Genomic DNA, 14,342 nt, shown 5'->3' with positions numbered 1-14,342 from the left:
TGCGTGTTATAACCATAATAAATGCAAGGAGCAAGTGCTGCTGGAAAAAAAAAAAAAAAGGCTTTTACTATATTCTAGTGTTTATTATGATTGGAGTTTCTCACCTCCAACGAGTAGCATGAAAAATGTTAACGGTTTGAAAAAAAACACCCACCCCACCACTCTACCGTCACATGTACCCAAATAATAAGGGCACACACACATCCGTCAGGAGAACCCGGGCTGCAGGGGGATGATATGTTTATTAATGCCCAGAATGTAAAAGTTGGCGCTCCCGGAGCGCGGAGACAGGGACACCCGTTCGGGTGCTTTTCCCCTCGCTCCCCCCCGTCCCAGAGTTCTGGGCTACAGCACACCGATTTTTTTTTTTTTTTAATTTTTCTCCCTTTTTTCTTTTCTTTTTTTTTTTTTTTTCCACCCCCCACCCCCTTTTGCGTCCCGGCCCCCCCAGCGGCGCCCCCGCCCCCGGTGCCCTCCCCTCGCGCTCCCGCTCCCATGCCAAAAAGGATCATTGTTAGTTTCCTACTTCCCCCACCCTCCTCCTCCTCCCCCTCCCGCGCCCCAGACCTGTTTATTTATGCAGACGTCACCGGGGAGCCCCCGCCCCCTCCTGCATCTCATTAAGTGCCTGGTGTGTTTCTCGCTCCCTGTCAATAATCCCGGATCCCAGACTTCTCCGTTCCTCCGGATTTCGATCCCCCTTTTTCTATCTGTCAATCAGCGCCGCCTTTGAACTGAAAAGCTCTCAGTCCAACTTCAACTCACTCAAACCCGAGCGGCACAGGCTCCCCATATCCGCGGCGACTGCCCCCCCCCGTCACAGCTGACTTCTGGGCTTGGTTTGTTGCCTTATTTTTTTTTTTTTTTACCCCCCCTGCAGCCCCCCCTCCCCACGGTTTATATATTTTTTATTATTATTAATTTTTCCGCGAGTGCGTGCGCGGGTGTGCGTGTGCGCGCAGTGCACGCCGAGCAGCTCCCGGGAAGAAAGAAAGAGAAAATCCCGAAGAAGGAAAGGAAGAAGCCTAAAGTCACTGGTGCAAAGGAGCAAAGAAGAGACATTTCCCTCCCCTCCTCCTCCCTCTTTTCCCCTCCCCAGGAGGAAAGAGAAGGGGAAAAAAAGAAACTTTCACCTTGGACTCTTCTTTTTTTGGTGCAAACTTTCCCCCCCCCTCCCCTCTTCTTTTTCCTTTTTTCCCCCCCATTCCCCTCCTTTTTTTTTTTTTTCTTCTTTTGTTTTCCCCTTCCCCTTTTTGCAAAATTGCTGCTGGTGGGGTGAGGCAGGAGGAAAATGCCGCAGCTGAACGGCGGTGGAGGGGACGACCTGGGCGCCAACGATGAACTGATCTCTTTCAAAGACGAAGGGGAGCAGGAGGAGAAGATCTCCGAGAACTCCTCGGCGGAGAGGGATTTAGCTGATGTCAAGTCGTCTCTCGTCAATGAATCAGAAACGAATCAAAACAGCTCCTCAGACTCGGAGGTACGGGGGAAGCCCCCCGCGGGGCCGTTTCGGGGCGGCGGGCGGGCGGGCGGGGGCCGCGCTGCCCGCCCGGGGCCGCGCCGGGGCCGGGGCCGGGGGCGCCGCGCCGGGTCCCGCTCCCGCCGGCGACCAACTTTTCTCCGCGGCACCAACTTGTAACGATGCCTTCTGTTTTGTTCTGTTTGTTTCTCTCCTTCCACCTTCTTCCCCGCACCTTTTTTTCCCTTCTCCTTCGCTTTTCATTCCTCCTCTCCTCCCTTCTCCCCCCCCCCACAACCCCCCCAAAAAACACCCTCCCCACGCCAACCACCCTGTTCCCCAACTGCCCCACGCCGACCCCCGGCTTGCTCCCAGGCGGAGCGGCGGCCCCCGCCTCGGTCCGAAACTTTCAGAGATAAATCCCGGGAAAGTTTAGAAGAAGGTGAGTACGCGGGCCCGGCCGGCGCCGCCGCCCGCCCGCCCCGCCGCCCCTCCGCCGGGCGCCCGGCTCCCCTTTTGGGGACACTTGCTAAAAAAAGTTTTCCTCCCCCCTCCCTCCCTTCTTTTCCCCCTGTTGCCCCCTTCCTTCCCCGCTCCCGCTCGTGTCTCCCCGCCATGTTAGCTGCGAAGAGGCAAGATGGAGGGTTGTTTAAGGGCCCACCATACCCGGGTTATCCCTTTATAATGATCCCCGACCTCAGCAGCCCGTATCTGCCCAATGGATCGCTCTCTCCGACGGCGAGAACGGTAAGTGCCCTTTTTTTTTTTTCCCCACTCTCTTTCCTTTCCCTCCCTTCCCCCCCCTCCCTCCCCACCGGTCCTTCCCCCGGCTCCCGCCGCCGCCGCGCTCCCGGTGCCCCGCTCGTCCCGGCCCTGCCCGCCGCCCCCTCCCCCGCGCCGCAAACTTTCCAAACTCCGCGGGCAGCGGCGGGAGGGGGTTTGTTTACACTTCGCCATACTATTTTTTTTTCTCTTTCCTTTTTTTTTTTTTTCCTTTCTTTCCCCCCTTCGTTTTTCTTCTTGTTTGTTTGTTTTTACTTTCAGTTTTGCGGGCAAATTTCTGGAGCCCTCGTAACCTCCCCCTGCGGGGGGTGGGGAGGGAAAAGAAAAGCAAACAAATTCCAAACAACAACTCAAAACAAAAATGGGAATAATTTAAAAAAAAAACAACCGAGGAGTTGCTTCCTTTTTTTTTTCCCCCCTTTTCCCTTCTCTCCCATCCTTGGGGAAAGGGGGGTCATTTTCTCCCAGCCGAGCCTGCGATCCGCTCCTCCAAACTCCTCGTTTTCCATGGTGATCCGTCGCCTCCTGCCCTCCTCCGTGGCGGCTGGGCCGGCTCCCCCTCCCCTTTCCTCCCCCTTAACCCTCTCCTGCCCTCGCCCGCCCCGGCCTGCGGGAGCGGCGATTTCATTGTGCCCCTTCGGGCCGCGGGTGCCGCGAGTTGAGCCGGGGCTCAGCCCGGTCCGGCCGCCCCGATCCGCGCCCCGCGGCGTGCGGGGGCCGAGCGCGGCTGCCCTGCCCGGCGGGCCGGGGCTGTGGCGGGGGGAGCCGGGCACAGGGCTGAGCCCGGAAACAACTCGCCTCGCTTGGCTCTGACAACAACAACAGCGGCGCAGAAAATAATCAGACAAGTCGAGCAAAATTCCTCCTGGAAGTATGCTGGCAGGAAAACAGTTTGCTGAAAGCGTCCGGTTTTTTTTTGTTGTTGGGTTTTCTGCCGTTTTTGTTCCCCCTCCCCCCCCCCCCCTTAAGTTGGGGTTCAGTGGCGGGGGTGAAGGTCTGCGTGTGCCTGCAGCTAGAGCGAGGTTTAGCCCAGATCCCAGGAAACTTTGGGCTGTGCTGGTGGGTTTGCAGTCTCAGCTGTTTTCCCGCTCGTAGTGTCACCCACTCGTAGTGTGCTCTGCTCTGACATCAGATTTTTTAAGTGTCACTTTTGTCTTAAAAGAGTTTTAAAAAATTTTCATTTTAAACGGTCGAATCCACTGGAACTTCCAGACACCACTTACTCCTTCCCATGGCTTTGGCGTTGCTGTTTTGTTTCTTCTCTGTGTTTCTGAATCTGAAGCGTCCCCACCATCACCATGTGTGTTTATACACTTTTTTTTTTCCTTGTGGTAACACGAGATAGCGATTTACAATAATAGATCTACTGTTGGGTAGATGTTGAAGCCGTACTAATGACTGAGGGCTTGGACAACTTCAGTGTATCAGATCTACAAGTGTTTTAAAGCATTAAAATATTAAACATCGGGTCAGTCTTGTTTTCACTTAGTAAAACGTCAGTAGACACAGATTAGTAAATGCAGAGTGACAGGGAGGTTGTGAGGAAGGTTTTCTGACTTTGCATATATTTAGGGCTGTGTTAGGGTTTTGTTTTGGAAGCTTGTGAGGCTCTTTTTGCGAGGAGGTGATTTCTGGGACAGTAGCAGAGGGGTGACTGCAGTTTGCAATTGTAATGATGGGGAGGGGAATTCAGGGGCTGAATGCATTATTTTTTTTTTCTTTTCAGTACGGTCACCCATGTATATGGATGGTGGTGATAAATTCCAAATTCCATAACTACCGGAATCCAGATGGCAAAACAATCTTTGTTACAGATCACTTTGTTATGAATTGTGAAGCTTTGTGTTCCTTTTTTTCCTCCTTTTTACCTTCAGTGCATTCCACTGTTCTAAGTGCACACTAATAGGAAGCACACCTCTGCTGCCTTTTTCTTAAAGCATTTTTCTTACAACAGCTACAGTTCTTTTTTTCCTTGTTTCTTTTATTACAGATCCTTTTTTGCTTAGCATGTGGAGATAGGATCCTTCAGCAGTTAGCTCTCCTGGAGTATTTTTCCTCCCCTTGCTCCCCCCACAGTTAGAAAAGGCCTCCATAGGAATGTTGGGTTTGTGTGAATTAAAGGTGCTGTACAAAAGCTTACAGGTTGGTTTATTGTTAGTATAGCAGGTGGCCTGCTTGTGTTATCAGATGAATTCTGAAAGGATATTTCCACACTCAATAGGCAATTTTCTTATTTCCACATTCAGGCTCCAGCAACCTTCTCCTATCTTCTTAACCTTATTCTTTCACATTCCGTATGCTTGTTTGTTTGCCTGCCACTTAATTATAGCCAGGAAAAATTAAAGTTGTTTATTTAGGCCTGAGAGCAGAATATTATAAAGATTCAGCGGGATAGCTGTTGTCTGTCACACACTATTTTTAGGTGGATTCTAGTTCTCTGCTGTACCAGCTTTCAATTCCAGATGAACTAGATCTTTCTCTCCCCTTTTTGATTTTATTTTATTTTTAAATACAGGTTGGAAAGGTATAGACGATTCTGCATAATTATGAATTTTATTTTTATTTATGTAGTTTTTCCTGGAGCCATATTTGTTGAGTGTCAGAGCATGCAAGGTAAAGAGGTGATGCAGATATGTAGCAAAATTGCTTTTTTTTCCTTTTGCTGTTGTAGAATCTTAAAAGTCAGTGGGTGTGGTTTTTTTGTTGCGGGTTTTTTTTCCCCTGGATTTTTGTTCTTTTTGTTTTATTTGGGATTATTGTGTTTTGTAAATATACCTGTAATTGTCTGTTTAGGAGCAAACTTGTGGGCAGCGTTTTCTCCTTTACTGCTTCAGGAATGTGAAGAATTATGAAGTATCATAAAATCTGTTGATGATGAATAATCTGTTATCTCAAGGATAATGCTTTAAATACTGCAGACTGTTTCTCAAGCTTGATAGGAATCATTTTATTTCTAAAAGTCAGAGATTTTTTGCATGTTAATCTTGCTATTGATAGAATACTGTGGCTTGCTTGTAAGAATAGATGTGTATTAAGTAGAAGTCTAGTCAAATAGTAATGAAGTGACGCATCTGAGAGCACCAGTTCCATCCCTGCACTTGCAGAGGCTGTGGGGTAGCTGCCTGTTAGCGATAATAAAGGAGACTGTTTTCCTTTCAGAGTTGGAAAATGAATAAGTGGTGTACTTAATTTTTAGCCTAAATTTGGAGCTTGGTTAATGCTTTCGGTGAGCAAATAGATGCGTCGTGATTTGAGAAAACTCTGCTGACAGATGCTCTTATTTTTGCTAGTGCTGTTGCACCTTTCCAGTAAATTGTTGCTGGCTGAGTGAAACTGTAGGGGTAAGCTTGTGTTGGGTTCTGAAGTTTGGTAGTTGGGAATAACTGTGTTGGACAACAGAGCCCTTGCCTCAATTTTTATGTTTAGAAAGAAACATTTTTTTCTTTAATTGGCTCGAAAAATTGATGTTTTCCTTTATCAGACAACGTAATCCTTCCTAATACAAAAGCTGTAGACCCTGGGGTGTGAAGGGTTAATGGTGGTCCTTTTTTTTCCTCCCTCCAATTGTTTTGACAACACTTTTCAAAGTGTGACATTCCAAGCCCTTGCAATACAATGTAATATTACTGTAATTACACAGGTCATTACATTTTAAATAGAGAACAATAAAATGCTTATCGCCCTGAAAAAGAACAGGTGTTCTTGCCCTTCTTTGGTATTTATGCTAATTGTTTTTCATCTCCTTCAGAAATATTTATGGCTGGAGTGTTAAGGTTTCAGTCTCGATGTGACAATATTAATTCTTTACTAATCTTTATGGTTGAGGTTTAATGTCTGCAGTATGGATTATAGTATTAACGTCCACCAGCTAGTTTAATAATGTAGATACAACTTAATATGTCAGCACTTTGGTACTTTATGATACAGAGCTATTCAGTGGAGAGTGAATTATTTGCTTTGTTTAAAAAAAAAACAAAACAAAGTGGACATGCTTTTAATAAAGTTTCTGGACTTGTGTAAAAACAAGCTGCTAAATAAGAACTGATGATCCCGTGGTGTAAATCAAATGGAACCTCCATAAAGAAACTTTCCTTGTGCTTAATTAGGTAGATTGCTGAATCACTCTGCTATAGCATTAGCATAGCTGGTATACAGTGGCAAACAGACTGTGTTTGTTAACTTACTTTCAGTAAAGAAGCTGATTTATTTTTGATTTTACCCTATTTTCTGTCTCTTCTCCGCGCCCCCCACCCCCCCATAAGATTTTGTTCTGGAGCAAATGCTACATTGCTTACTTCATCAGTTTCTCTTTAGGGGGCTATGAAAATTAGTTAGAGAAAAGTTTCATGTTTCTGAGACCTTGCAAAACAATATAATGCAGTACTGTTACTTGAGTGTACAGGATAATTGCAGGACTGCACTTCATTAAAAATAATATTTGCTTTGGAAATCGAACAATTTTAATAGGTGCACCAGTGGCTGATCTGTACTGAAAAAAAATACAGTAGATGCCTTTCCAGGTTTTTTTGAATGCATTCATACAAGGACTGAGGATGTTGATTGGGGTGATGGTTTGTTTTTTCCCTTCTTCCCCTTTGCTTTTTGTTCAAGCAAATATGTGCTGATTTGTCAGCTGAAGATGGAGTGGGGGGGAAGGAGCATGTTGTAGCTTTCTTTGGCGCTTGTAAACCAGAATGTAGGTAAAAATGTTTTAAATTTGTCAAGACTTTCAGGACTGGGCCCCAAAATCAGATAAAAAATGTGGTGTAGAGAAAAAGGACAGCTGCAGATTTTTAGTGTGGACGTGTGTTTCTGTACCATGACTAAAAACTCCGAGGACCTTTTCCCAGCTGTCTGGGAGTTATGTGGAAGTTGGATTATTGGCAGTTAAGCATGAGACAACCTGGATTTAGCAAATGCTCTCCTACACAGGAAGCAGATGACATTATCCTGGGGGAAGGGAGGAGATCCTTCTCCAGGCACAGCCCCGGGGGGGGAGACGCCTGCTCCCCCCAGCCTCAGAGCAGCCAAAAATGAGGGCTGGCGATAGGCACATGTAAATGCAACAGCGGTCAGGTTGTCAGTTTGGCTTTTTTTCAGTTTTTTTTTTTGGTGAAATTAGACACTCGCCTTGCACATTGGGGCTGTTGTGAGAAGTTTTGCTTTGGAGGGAGTTGTGAGGTTGGGGGGGAAGTCTAAAGCTGCGTTCCCTGGGTGTCTCCTCAGTCCCATGTCCTGGCAAATATGTAAGTAAGCCTTAAAACTTTGACTTCTAATTGGGCACATTTGTGAAGGAAATGGTTAATTTTACAACCAAAGGCAAACTTGCACCTCGACAGGTCTGCTGAAAGAAATGTGCCACAGTCGTTTGCTGGCAAGCACCGCAGGGTCGTAAATCCACGGGGTTTATTTACAGCCTATAACACTTATGAATGTTAAGATATTTGACGCCACGCTGGCCTTATAATATCCAAGGTCCACAGACACTGGCAGTGGGTCAAATTTCTTTCACTAATTATAAGCAATGAGAGATGAAGTGTGGTGCTGGGGGTGTGTGGGGGAGATATGGAAATCCTTTCTCTCCCCACCTAAAAGCAAAGAATATTTCTGCTCCTCCTCCCAACCGCTGTTTTATGTTTGTGCCTTCTTTTTTTTTTTTTTTTTTTTTTACGTATGCTCTGAAGTTTATAATTAACGCTTGCGGTGCTGTACAGGCTGTGCAGTGGGTGATGCAGCCAGGCTGAAGGAGGGAAGTTTAGCACAGCTCGTGTCCTTTGCAGAGGTCTTAGCAGTAGTATTGTGCAGTATTTCCTAGATACCAACACAAGCAAACATTTAAAGACAGATGACACCTGGAAACGTCCTTTAATTTGCTCACATACCGCTGAGCTGGGGGGGGAAGGCAGAATTACATCAGGCTTTATGCAAAAGGTGGATGCTTGGAAATACATGTATTAGAGTGTATATATTTTTGTATATGTACAAAAACATATATTTGTGTATAAAACAGAGCCTCTTAAAAAGCAACAAAAACCTACATTAAGGGAAAACATGCATTGAATGAATGAAGCTGTTGAGGTTAGAGGCAGTTTTTAGGGGAGAAGCCCTGTGTCCTGCTGGAAGGAACAATGTGGGATCAACGTGTAGGTCAGTGTGGAGGGGAGCAGGGGGGATGTTTGGAGGGTGGTGTTTTGGGAGGGGTTAACTGGGGGGGAGGCACAGCGAGAGCGGGGGCCACTGGAGATTAATTGGAGGACAAAGGAGGGATGTTGGAGCATGAGGAGAAATTGTAGAAACTTGGAGGGGGGGGGGAGGGCAGAGGGAAAACGCCAGTATTTGAACGGATGGTTGGAGGGGAAGCTTGGGATCTGGGGATTGACTCTTAAGTGTCAGGAAAGTCTGGGGCCCGAGAAGAAACAGTGCTTTGCTCAGCAATGCTCGTTGTTCTCGGCTCACTCCGCATTACACACGCTTTGCTAGAGTGGACAGTCAGGTTTGAAGTGCTGCTGTCTTGTCTGTACTCTGTGTGTGTGTGTGTGTGTTAACAAGATAATATGATTACTTAAATATGCCTAGGTATTACTTTTAGCTTTAATTTCTTCAGCAGCTGATTTCAGGTTCCCTATAGGTTACTGTTGTGCTTGGAGACTAATTTAAGAAAAAAGCAGGGTTATGTGTGTGGTGGAAAGCTGCACTCCTTTGGCCATATGTTTTTCTTCTGCAAGTCATGTAAAACCTGACTTTTTTTAAAAAAAGAAGGGGCTGTCAATTCAGCTCTTCCACAAATAGCTGTACAGTTCTGTTGAAGGTTTTATGCATTTCCCTAATCAATGGAGCGCTGTGACTTATTAGCCCCCAGGGACAGATCCGAATCTCCCAGCACAGCGCTGCAAAGCTGGTGTGGTATTGTACCTTTTTAACAGGTTATCAACGAGGATGTTCCTCCCGTTCCCAAGATGCTTCCCCCTCCGGCATCTCCCCCCTCCTCTGATTCTTTCCGGCAAAATCTGTTCAGTCTCACGCCTTTGTTTTAGGTTGGCTAAACCCTCGACCTTTATTCTTTGTGGGGTCACGCTCAGGCAACTGGGCAGTGCTGAATGAGTTAAGTCGCTGGCTGAAGTTTGGCTTCATGCAACTAAATTTGAGGCCTGGTAGGCATTAGCAGGGCACAGCACATTTACAGAGCTTAATTAGTAGGCGCTGTAATTGTTCATGGTCTGCCAGAAGGAGTAATGTTCAGGAAAAGTGGAGTCGTTCTTCTGCAGTCTTCAGTTTTAGAACGATAAATCACTTGCATATTTGTGCAGTGATTCAAATGGAGCTGAGACCTCTCCATCTCAACATGTGGTAAATTGTAAAGTCAATGAATTGCAGATGTAGGGTACAGCAGATTCTCTGAGAAAATGCGGAATGAATGGGAATGGGTGATGCTATAAATACGGACTGAGAAGATAACTGGATTTCTGCTTGCTGTGCCAATTATGATAAACTAAAGATATTAGCAATTTTGTTCTAAATGTATTTATTTTAAATTTCTTTAGGCTAAATATGGGGGTACCATGTTACTTCACCTGGTGAGGTTTTTATTAATGCTCCAGAGCAATGGGTTTCATATGGAAATACGTGCGATAGCCTTATTAATATAAATTAATTCATCATGGGTAATATTGTAGCTGTTACTGGAGGAGTTTATAGTGATGGGACACTTTAACGTGTGGCTGCAGCAACTTACAAGAAATGTTGTGGTAGAGGATGCCTTTATATCCTAGTTGAGGGTGGTACTGGGAATGTTCTGTATCTCACCATAGCATTTTGTATCTGCCCGTAATTCCTTCCAGCTTCAGAGAGACTTTTTTGGGTGCAGTAATCCGACAGCCTAGAGCCTGTTTTAAAAAAGCAAAACACAAACAAAACTGCTATACAGATTGACATCGTAAATGCTGCGCATTGTTGTGTTTTTTTCTTTTTTTGAATGCGGAGAATGTGTGTCACTCTTACTGCTGTGAAATCTTGTCTTCCTTGGGCTTGGTCCAAGATCCATTGAAGTCAGTGGAAAAAAGGCTTCTATTAATAACGAAGGGCTTTGCATCAGGCCCCGTGTGTCTTGAACCAATGGCCAAGTTCTTCAACAGTAGATAAAGGTATTGAGAAAGCCAAACTCAACTAAATGTGGTATTGATATATTGCTTCTCCATGGCCCTTCGCTCTTGGGAGGGGAAAAAAAAAGGTTGTTTCCAATGGTACCTTCTTGAACGAGCTCCTGCTTCTGCAGTATCTGACTTTCCCACAGAAGTGTGGAGCATCTTGGCAGGGTCAGAGTTTGGTCTGAGGGTGTGTTGCATGTCAATACCGCTTTTCTAATATGAGTAGGTGGATTTGTATGGAAGTTGTAAAAGTTAATGATTGTTCTCTGACTCATAAGCTGTTGGCTTCAGCAAGGAAGAAATGATGACAGGAAGATGATAGGAATTATAGGAGCCAAGTAGGCTTTGAGTGGGGAATGGATTTGTATTGTTTGAAATGCTAGTGCTGCTTGAAGGAAGTGCAAGGAGGGAGAAGATGGGAGGGCAGTTTCTTTTTGGGGTCAGATGTTCCTTTAGGTATTCAGCTGGGGAGTGAGGCTGAATTCAGGAGGGACTCCTGTGTTAAAGGTCCCATAACCATTTTGTTAGTCCTACTGACACAGTTAGTCCTGCTTAATTGTTCTCCCCTCTTGGCAGAACAGGTTTTAGTGCCCTAGGCTCTGTGGGAAATACAATTGCATGCCTAATGGCTACCAAGTATGAATGAAATGTGCTTGACCAGCATCTATCTCACAGCTTTGTACATCTTTCCAGACTATCTGCAGTGTGAAAGATGCTGTATACAACAGAATCATTCTTTTGTTTTTTTAATTCACTAGTGGTGGTGGTGGAGCTGAGACATTAAAAAAGAATTCCAAAAGGAAGATGTGGGAAGTAATAAAAATAGAAAATGCTGGACTGAAAATACTGCAAAAGAACTTTCTGGGGAATATGGAGATATGAGATATGGATATTGATACAATAGAAACAAATAGTCCTATTTTAAGAAAGGGAAAAATAGAGCAAGAAAAGGTGGAGACATACCTCTTGGAGCACATCCAAACTCCCCCTGGAGTCAGTGACTCCTTAAATCATGATCTGGAAAAGTTTGAGGCTATAGGCTTTTCTGTTCTGGAAACAAGCCACTACATTGATTTCTGTTTTTAACTGATGCAAGTATTCAATGAAGGTTCTCTTGGAACTCCTTTAAACCCCAGCCTGAATAATTTTAACTTCGTTAAATGAGTGAACTGGTTTGGGAGCATACACAGTAAGAGGTTTGCATTGGTTTAATTAGATTTAAGAGATTTATACAACAAGGACCACTACTCTGGCATAGGCAAGGTCTGGAAGTCGGCATATAGATGCTGCATTGATCTACACCCAGGCTGAACAGACTGCTATTGAAACTGCTCTATTATAAATGTTTACCAATATTAAAGAATCCAGGGGAAGGTATGACCTTGAATGAACACATCAGAAGAATAAGATGGCAATCAGTGTTTCTACCTTTGTTTTCTCTGGGACACTGACAGGAAGGTTTTCTCCCTTTGAAAGGAGTTACAGATTATAGTTGTCTGGAAGTTAAGTTCTCTGAGATTTTTATTGTTATTAACCAAATGTCTCAGTTTATTTCAGTCCCTCTTACATTTTCCTGTGGGATTTTTCTTATTTCTTAAACTACATGATAAAATGTAGATTAACATTAACACAGAAAACATGTCTGTGTCAATTAAAAAAAAAAAAAAAAGAAAAGAACAAGGTACTAACAGGAGCTAGTCACAAACATAACTACTGCATTGGTCACAAAACCGCTGTGTAAAGAATATCCACAGAGCTTATTTTATCTGGATAGCAGCTAAATATCTTTGCAATCCCCAGGGTTATTAAAGGCCAAATGCCTGGTATATGTAGTTAGTTTATTTTCCATTGAATTCTGTTGCTCAACTACAGTACTTGAAAGTACTTAGTTTTTAATTTCATAAATGTGAAATTAAATTAAATAAATATGAAATGAAAAAGTGAAAACTAGAATCTGGGTGTCACTGGGTGTTTGTGAATAGGACCTGGCGTGTTGCTGTGCTGCTGGTGTGCTGGAACGTGGGCATCTGACTGGTTATGTGGTTGTGTGGGCACATCTGTGTACATGCATGTGATGTATATTATTCGTGAACCTATACTTGGTTATCAGGTGTCTATTCAATTTTAATTGACAATATGAGATTCCTGTGGTTGCTCTGTGCACAGATTGCCTTGGGGCTCTACAGGGTTTGTGGGAAGAAAAGCCTTGACAAGTTTCCATTAAGCCTTGAATCAGGCAATTGGAAAAGAGGAGAATGAAAGGAGCTGAAAAGAGGGACAACTTGTTAGTGTTGCATTCTGCGTTTGCAACGAGAAACCTCTTTTAGACAAGAGTGGTTCTCAGGCCAAGAATTTCAAACTCGCAGAGAAACCTGTCCAGAACACAAAAGTTGTTTGAACGGGGTGCAGAATTGTCACAGTAATTAGAGCAATCTCCGTTTACTGAGTGGCAGCCTTTATAAAGGACAGGGGATAAAGGGTTCAAATTCATCTTTCTCTCTCCGATTCAATTCTGATGAACTGCCTCTGTGTATGTATGTGTGTATGAAGGAGTGTGTGTGTGTGGCCACATTTTCAGCTACCCATCATTTGATTGCCCTTGTTTTAAAAGAAGGAGGACTTGGGTTTCTTCTTACTGCCTCCAATGACATTTTCAGGCATTTTGGTTTTATTTACTAAATTTTTTAATTGATGCTGTCATTTGATTTCCAAAAATAAGAGGATGCTTTGGAGAATGCACTTGTGCTCTACTGGAGGGGGAACCCCAAATATTTCTCAATCAGTTTCTGCTCTTATTCAGTCCTGCATCTTTGACTCTCAGGAGCAGTCCCATTATTTTTAAAGGGATTACTTGTGGAAGCAGAAAAGTGAATGAATAAGGCTCAGACCCTTAAAGTTTATCCTCTTGGCATTGCAAGGTCTGTCCAGAACTACTGATCAGCTGGAGTTTTGCCATTGCTCTTATTAGGAGAAGGATCAGGCCCATGGATTACATGAGACTGAGTCTTGTAAGCAAGCCAAATAAAACTGTAAAAATCAGAGTTGTTGCTGTGTGATAAGCAGGAGTGTCTGGAGAACTCGGTCTGGGTTCCTTTTGGTCAGACACTGCACAGAGAAAAATGTGAGTGAATGAGTGAGCGAGCAGTGCGGGTGTTCTTGCCCGAGGAAGAAAATGTGACTGCTGAATTTCCTGTGCGCGTTTACTTCTAAAGAAAAGAAAAATACTAAGCTCCTTGAGGTTCTTAAGTAATCAGCCTGGGTGTAATGTTAGTAATTTTGATTCCATTTAAATAACTGTTTAGTTTTGGTGATTGCCTTTTATTTGTTCTCCCCCAAATAATTCAGGATCTCCTCTTTGTAAAGGCTTGGAGGTAACGACCTTGGCTAATTTACTTAATCATTTAGTCAGTGTTATGTTTCTTCACTTCATTCACCATTACCTCTGAATGCAGAGAGAGAGAAGCCATTTAGGCTGATGTTGTTGCTCTGTCTTGTGTTTCTGTGTGTCAGGATGCCTTGAAGACCTGTAGCATGGCTGGTCAGGGGTTTTGTTGGGGCCCTCTGAGTGTTGTATCTCTAATTCATCCTCCCCTCTTCTCTTCTGGAGGCCTGGGATCAGCCAGCATCTGCACTAAAATCATAATATGTGGACCAGAGGATAAAGGAAGGTCTTGCTGCTGATTACAGATATATTGCTAAAGCAAATAGTCATGGCTGTGAAAATTGTAGCTCAGAGGTCTTGTGCAGTTTTTGTACAGATTTTTTTTCTGTTCATCTCCACCCCCATCAATTATTTTCCCTTTAATGATGATGATGATGAAGAATTAACTAGATTTTTCCATGTTTTGGCAAAAAGCAGATTTCTTTTTATTTCACAAGGTCGTGCCCTAGCATGAAAAAGCTGTGGAAAAAATACTTGTCTTGCTGTTTGCATTGCAAAAATGCCTGTCAGTGTT

The 14,342-nt window shown here is 44.2% G+C and overlaps 1 protein-coding gene across 27 annotated transcripts in view; it reads left to right on the top strand.

Moving 5' to 3' along the window:
• The first annotated feature begins 1,159 nt into the window (after nt 1-1,159).
• Nucleotides 1,160-14,342, top strand: part of TCF7L2 (transcription factor 7 like 2) — a 176,355-nt gene continuing 163,172 nt past the window's right edge. For 11 of the 27 annotated variants that reach the window (XM_027883601.1, XM_027883600.1, XM_027883596.1 and 8 more), the window contains exons 1-3: nt 1,162-1,480; nt 1,835-1,901; nt 2,082-2,206. In XM_027883601.1, coding sequence (XP_027739402.1) covers nt 1,292-1,480; nt 1,835-1,901; nt 2,082-2,206 — 381 coding nt within the window. In that variant the 5' untranslated portion in view covers nt 1,162-1,291. Of the gene's footprint in view, nt 1,481-1,834; nt 1,902-2,081; nt 2,207-14,342 lie in introns of all 27 variants that reach the window. The other 16 variants (XM_027883603.1, XM_027883597.1, XM_027883599.1 and 13 more) reach the window with 5 other exon arrangements.

The sequence above is a fragment of the Empidonax traillii genome, unplaced genomic scaffold, assembly GCF_003031625.1.
Source record: "Empidonax traillii isolate 1590-97213 ecotype Southwest subspecies unplaced genomic scaffold, ASM303162v1 scaffold130:size970688, whole genome shotgun sequence".
Classification (NCBI taxonomy): Eukaryota; Metazoa; Chordata; class Aves; order Passeriformes; family Tyrannidae; genus Empidonax; species Empidonax traillii.
This window is presented reverse-complemented; position numbering and strand designations above follow the sequence as displayed.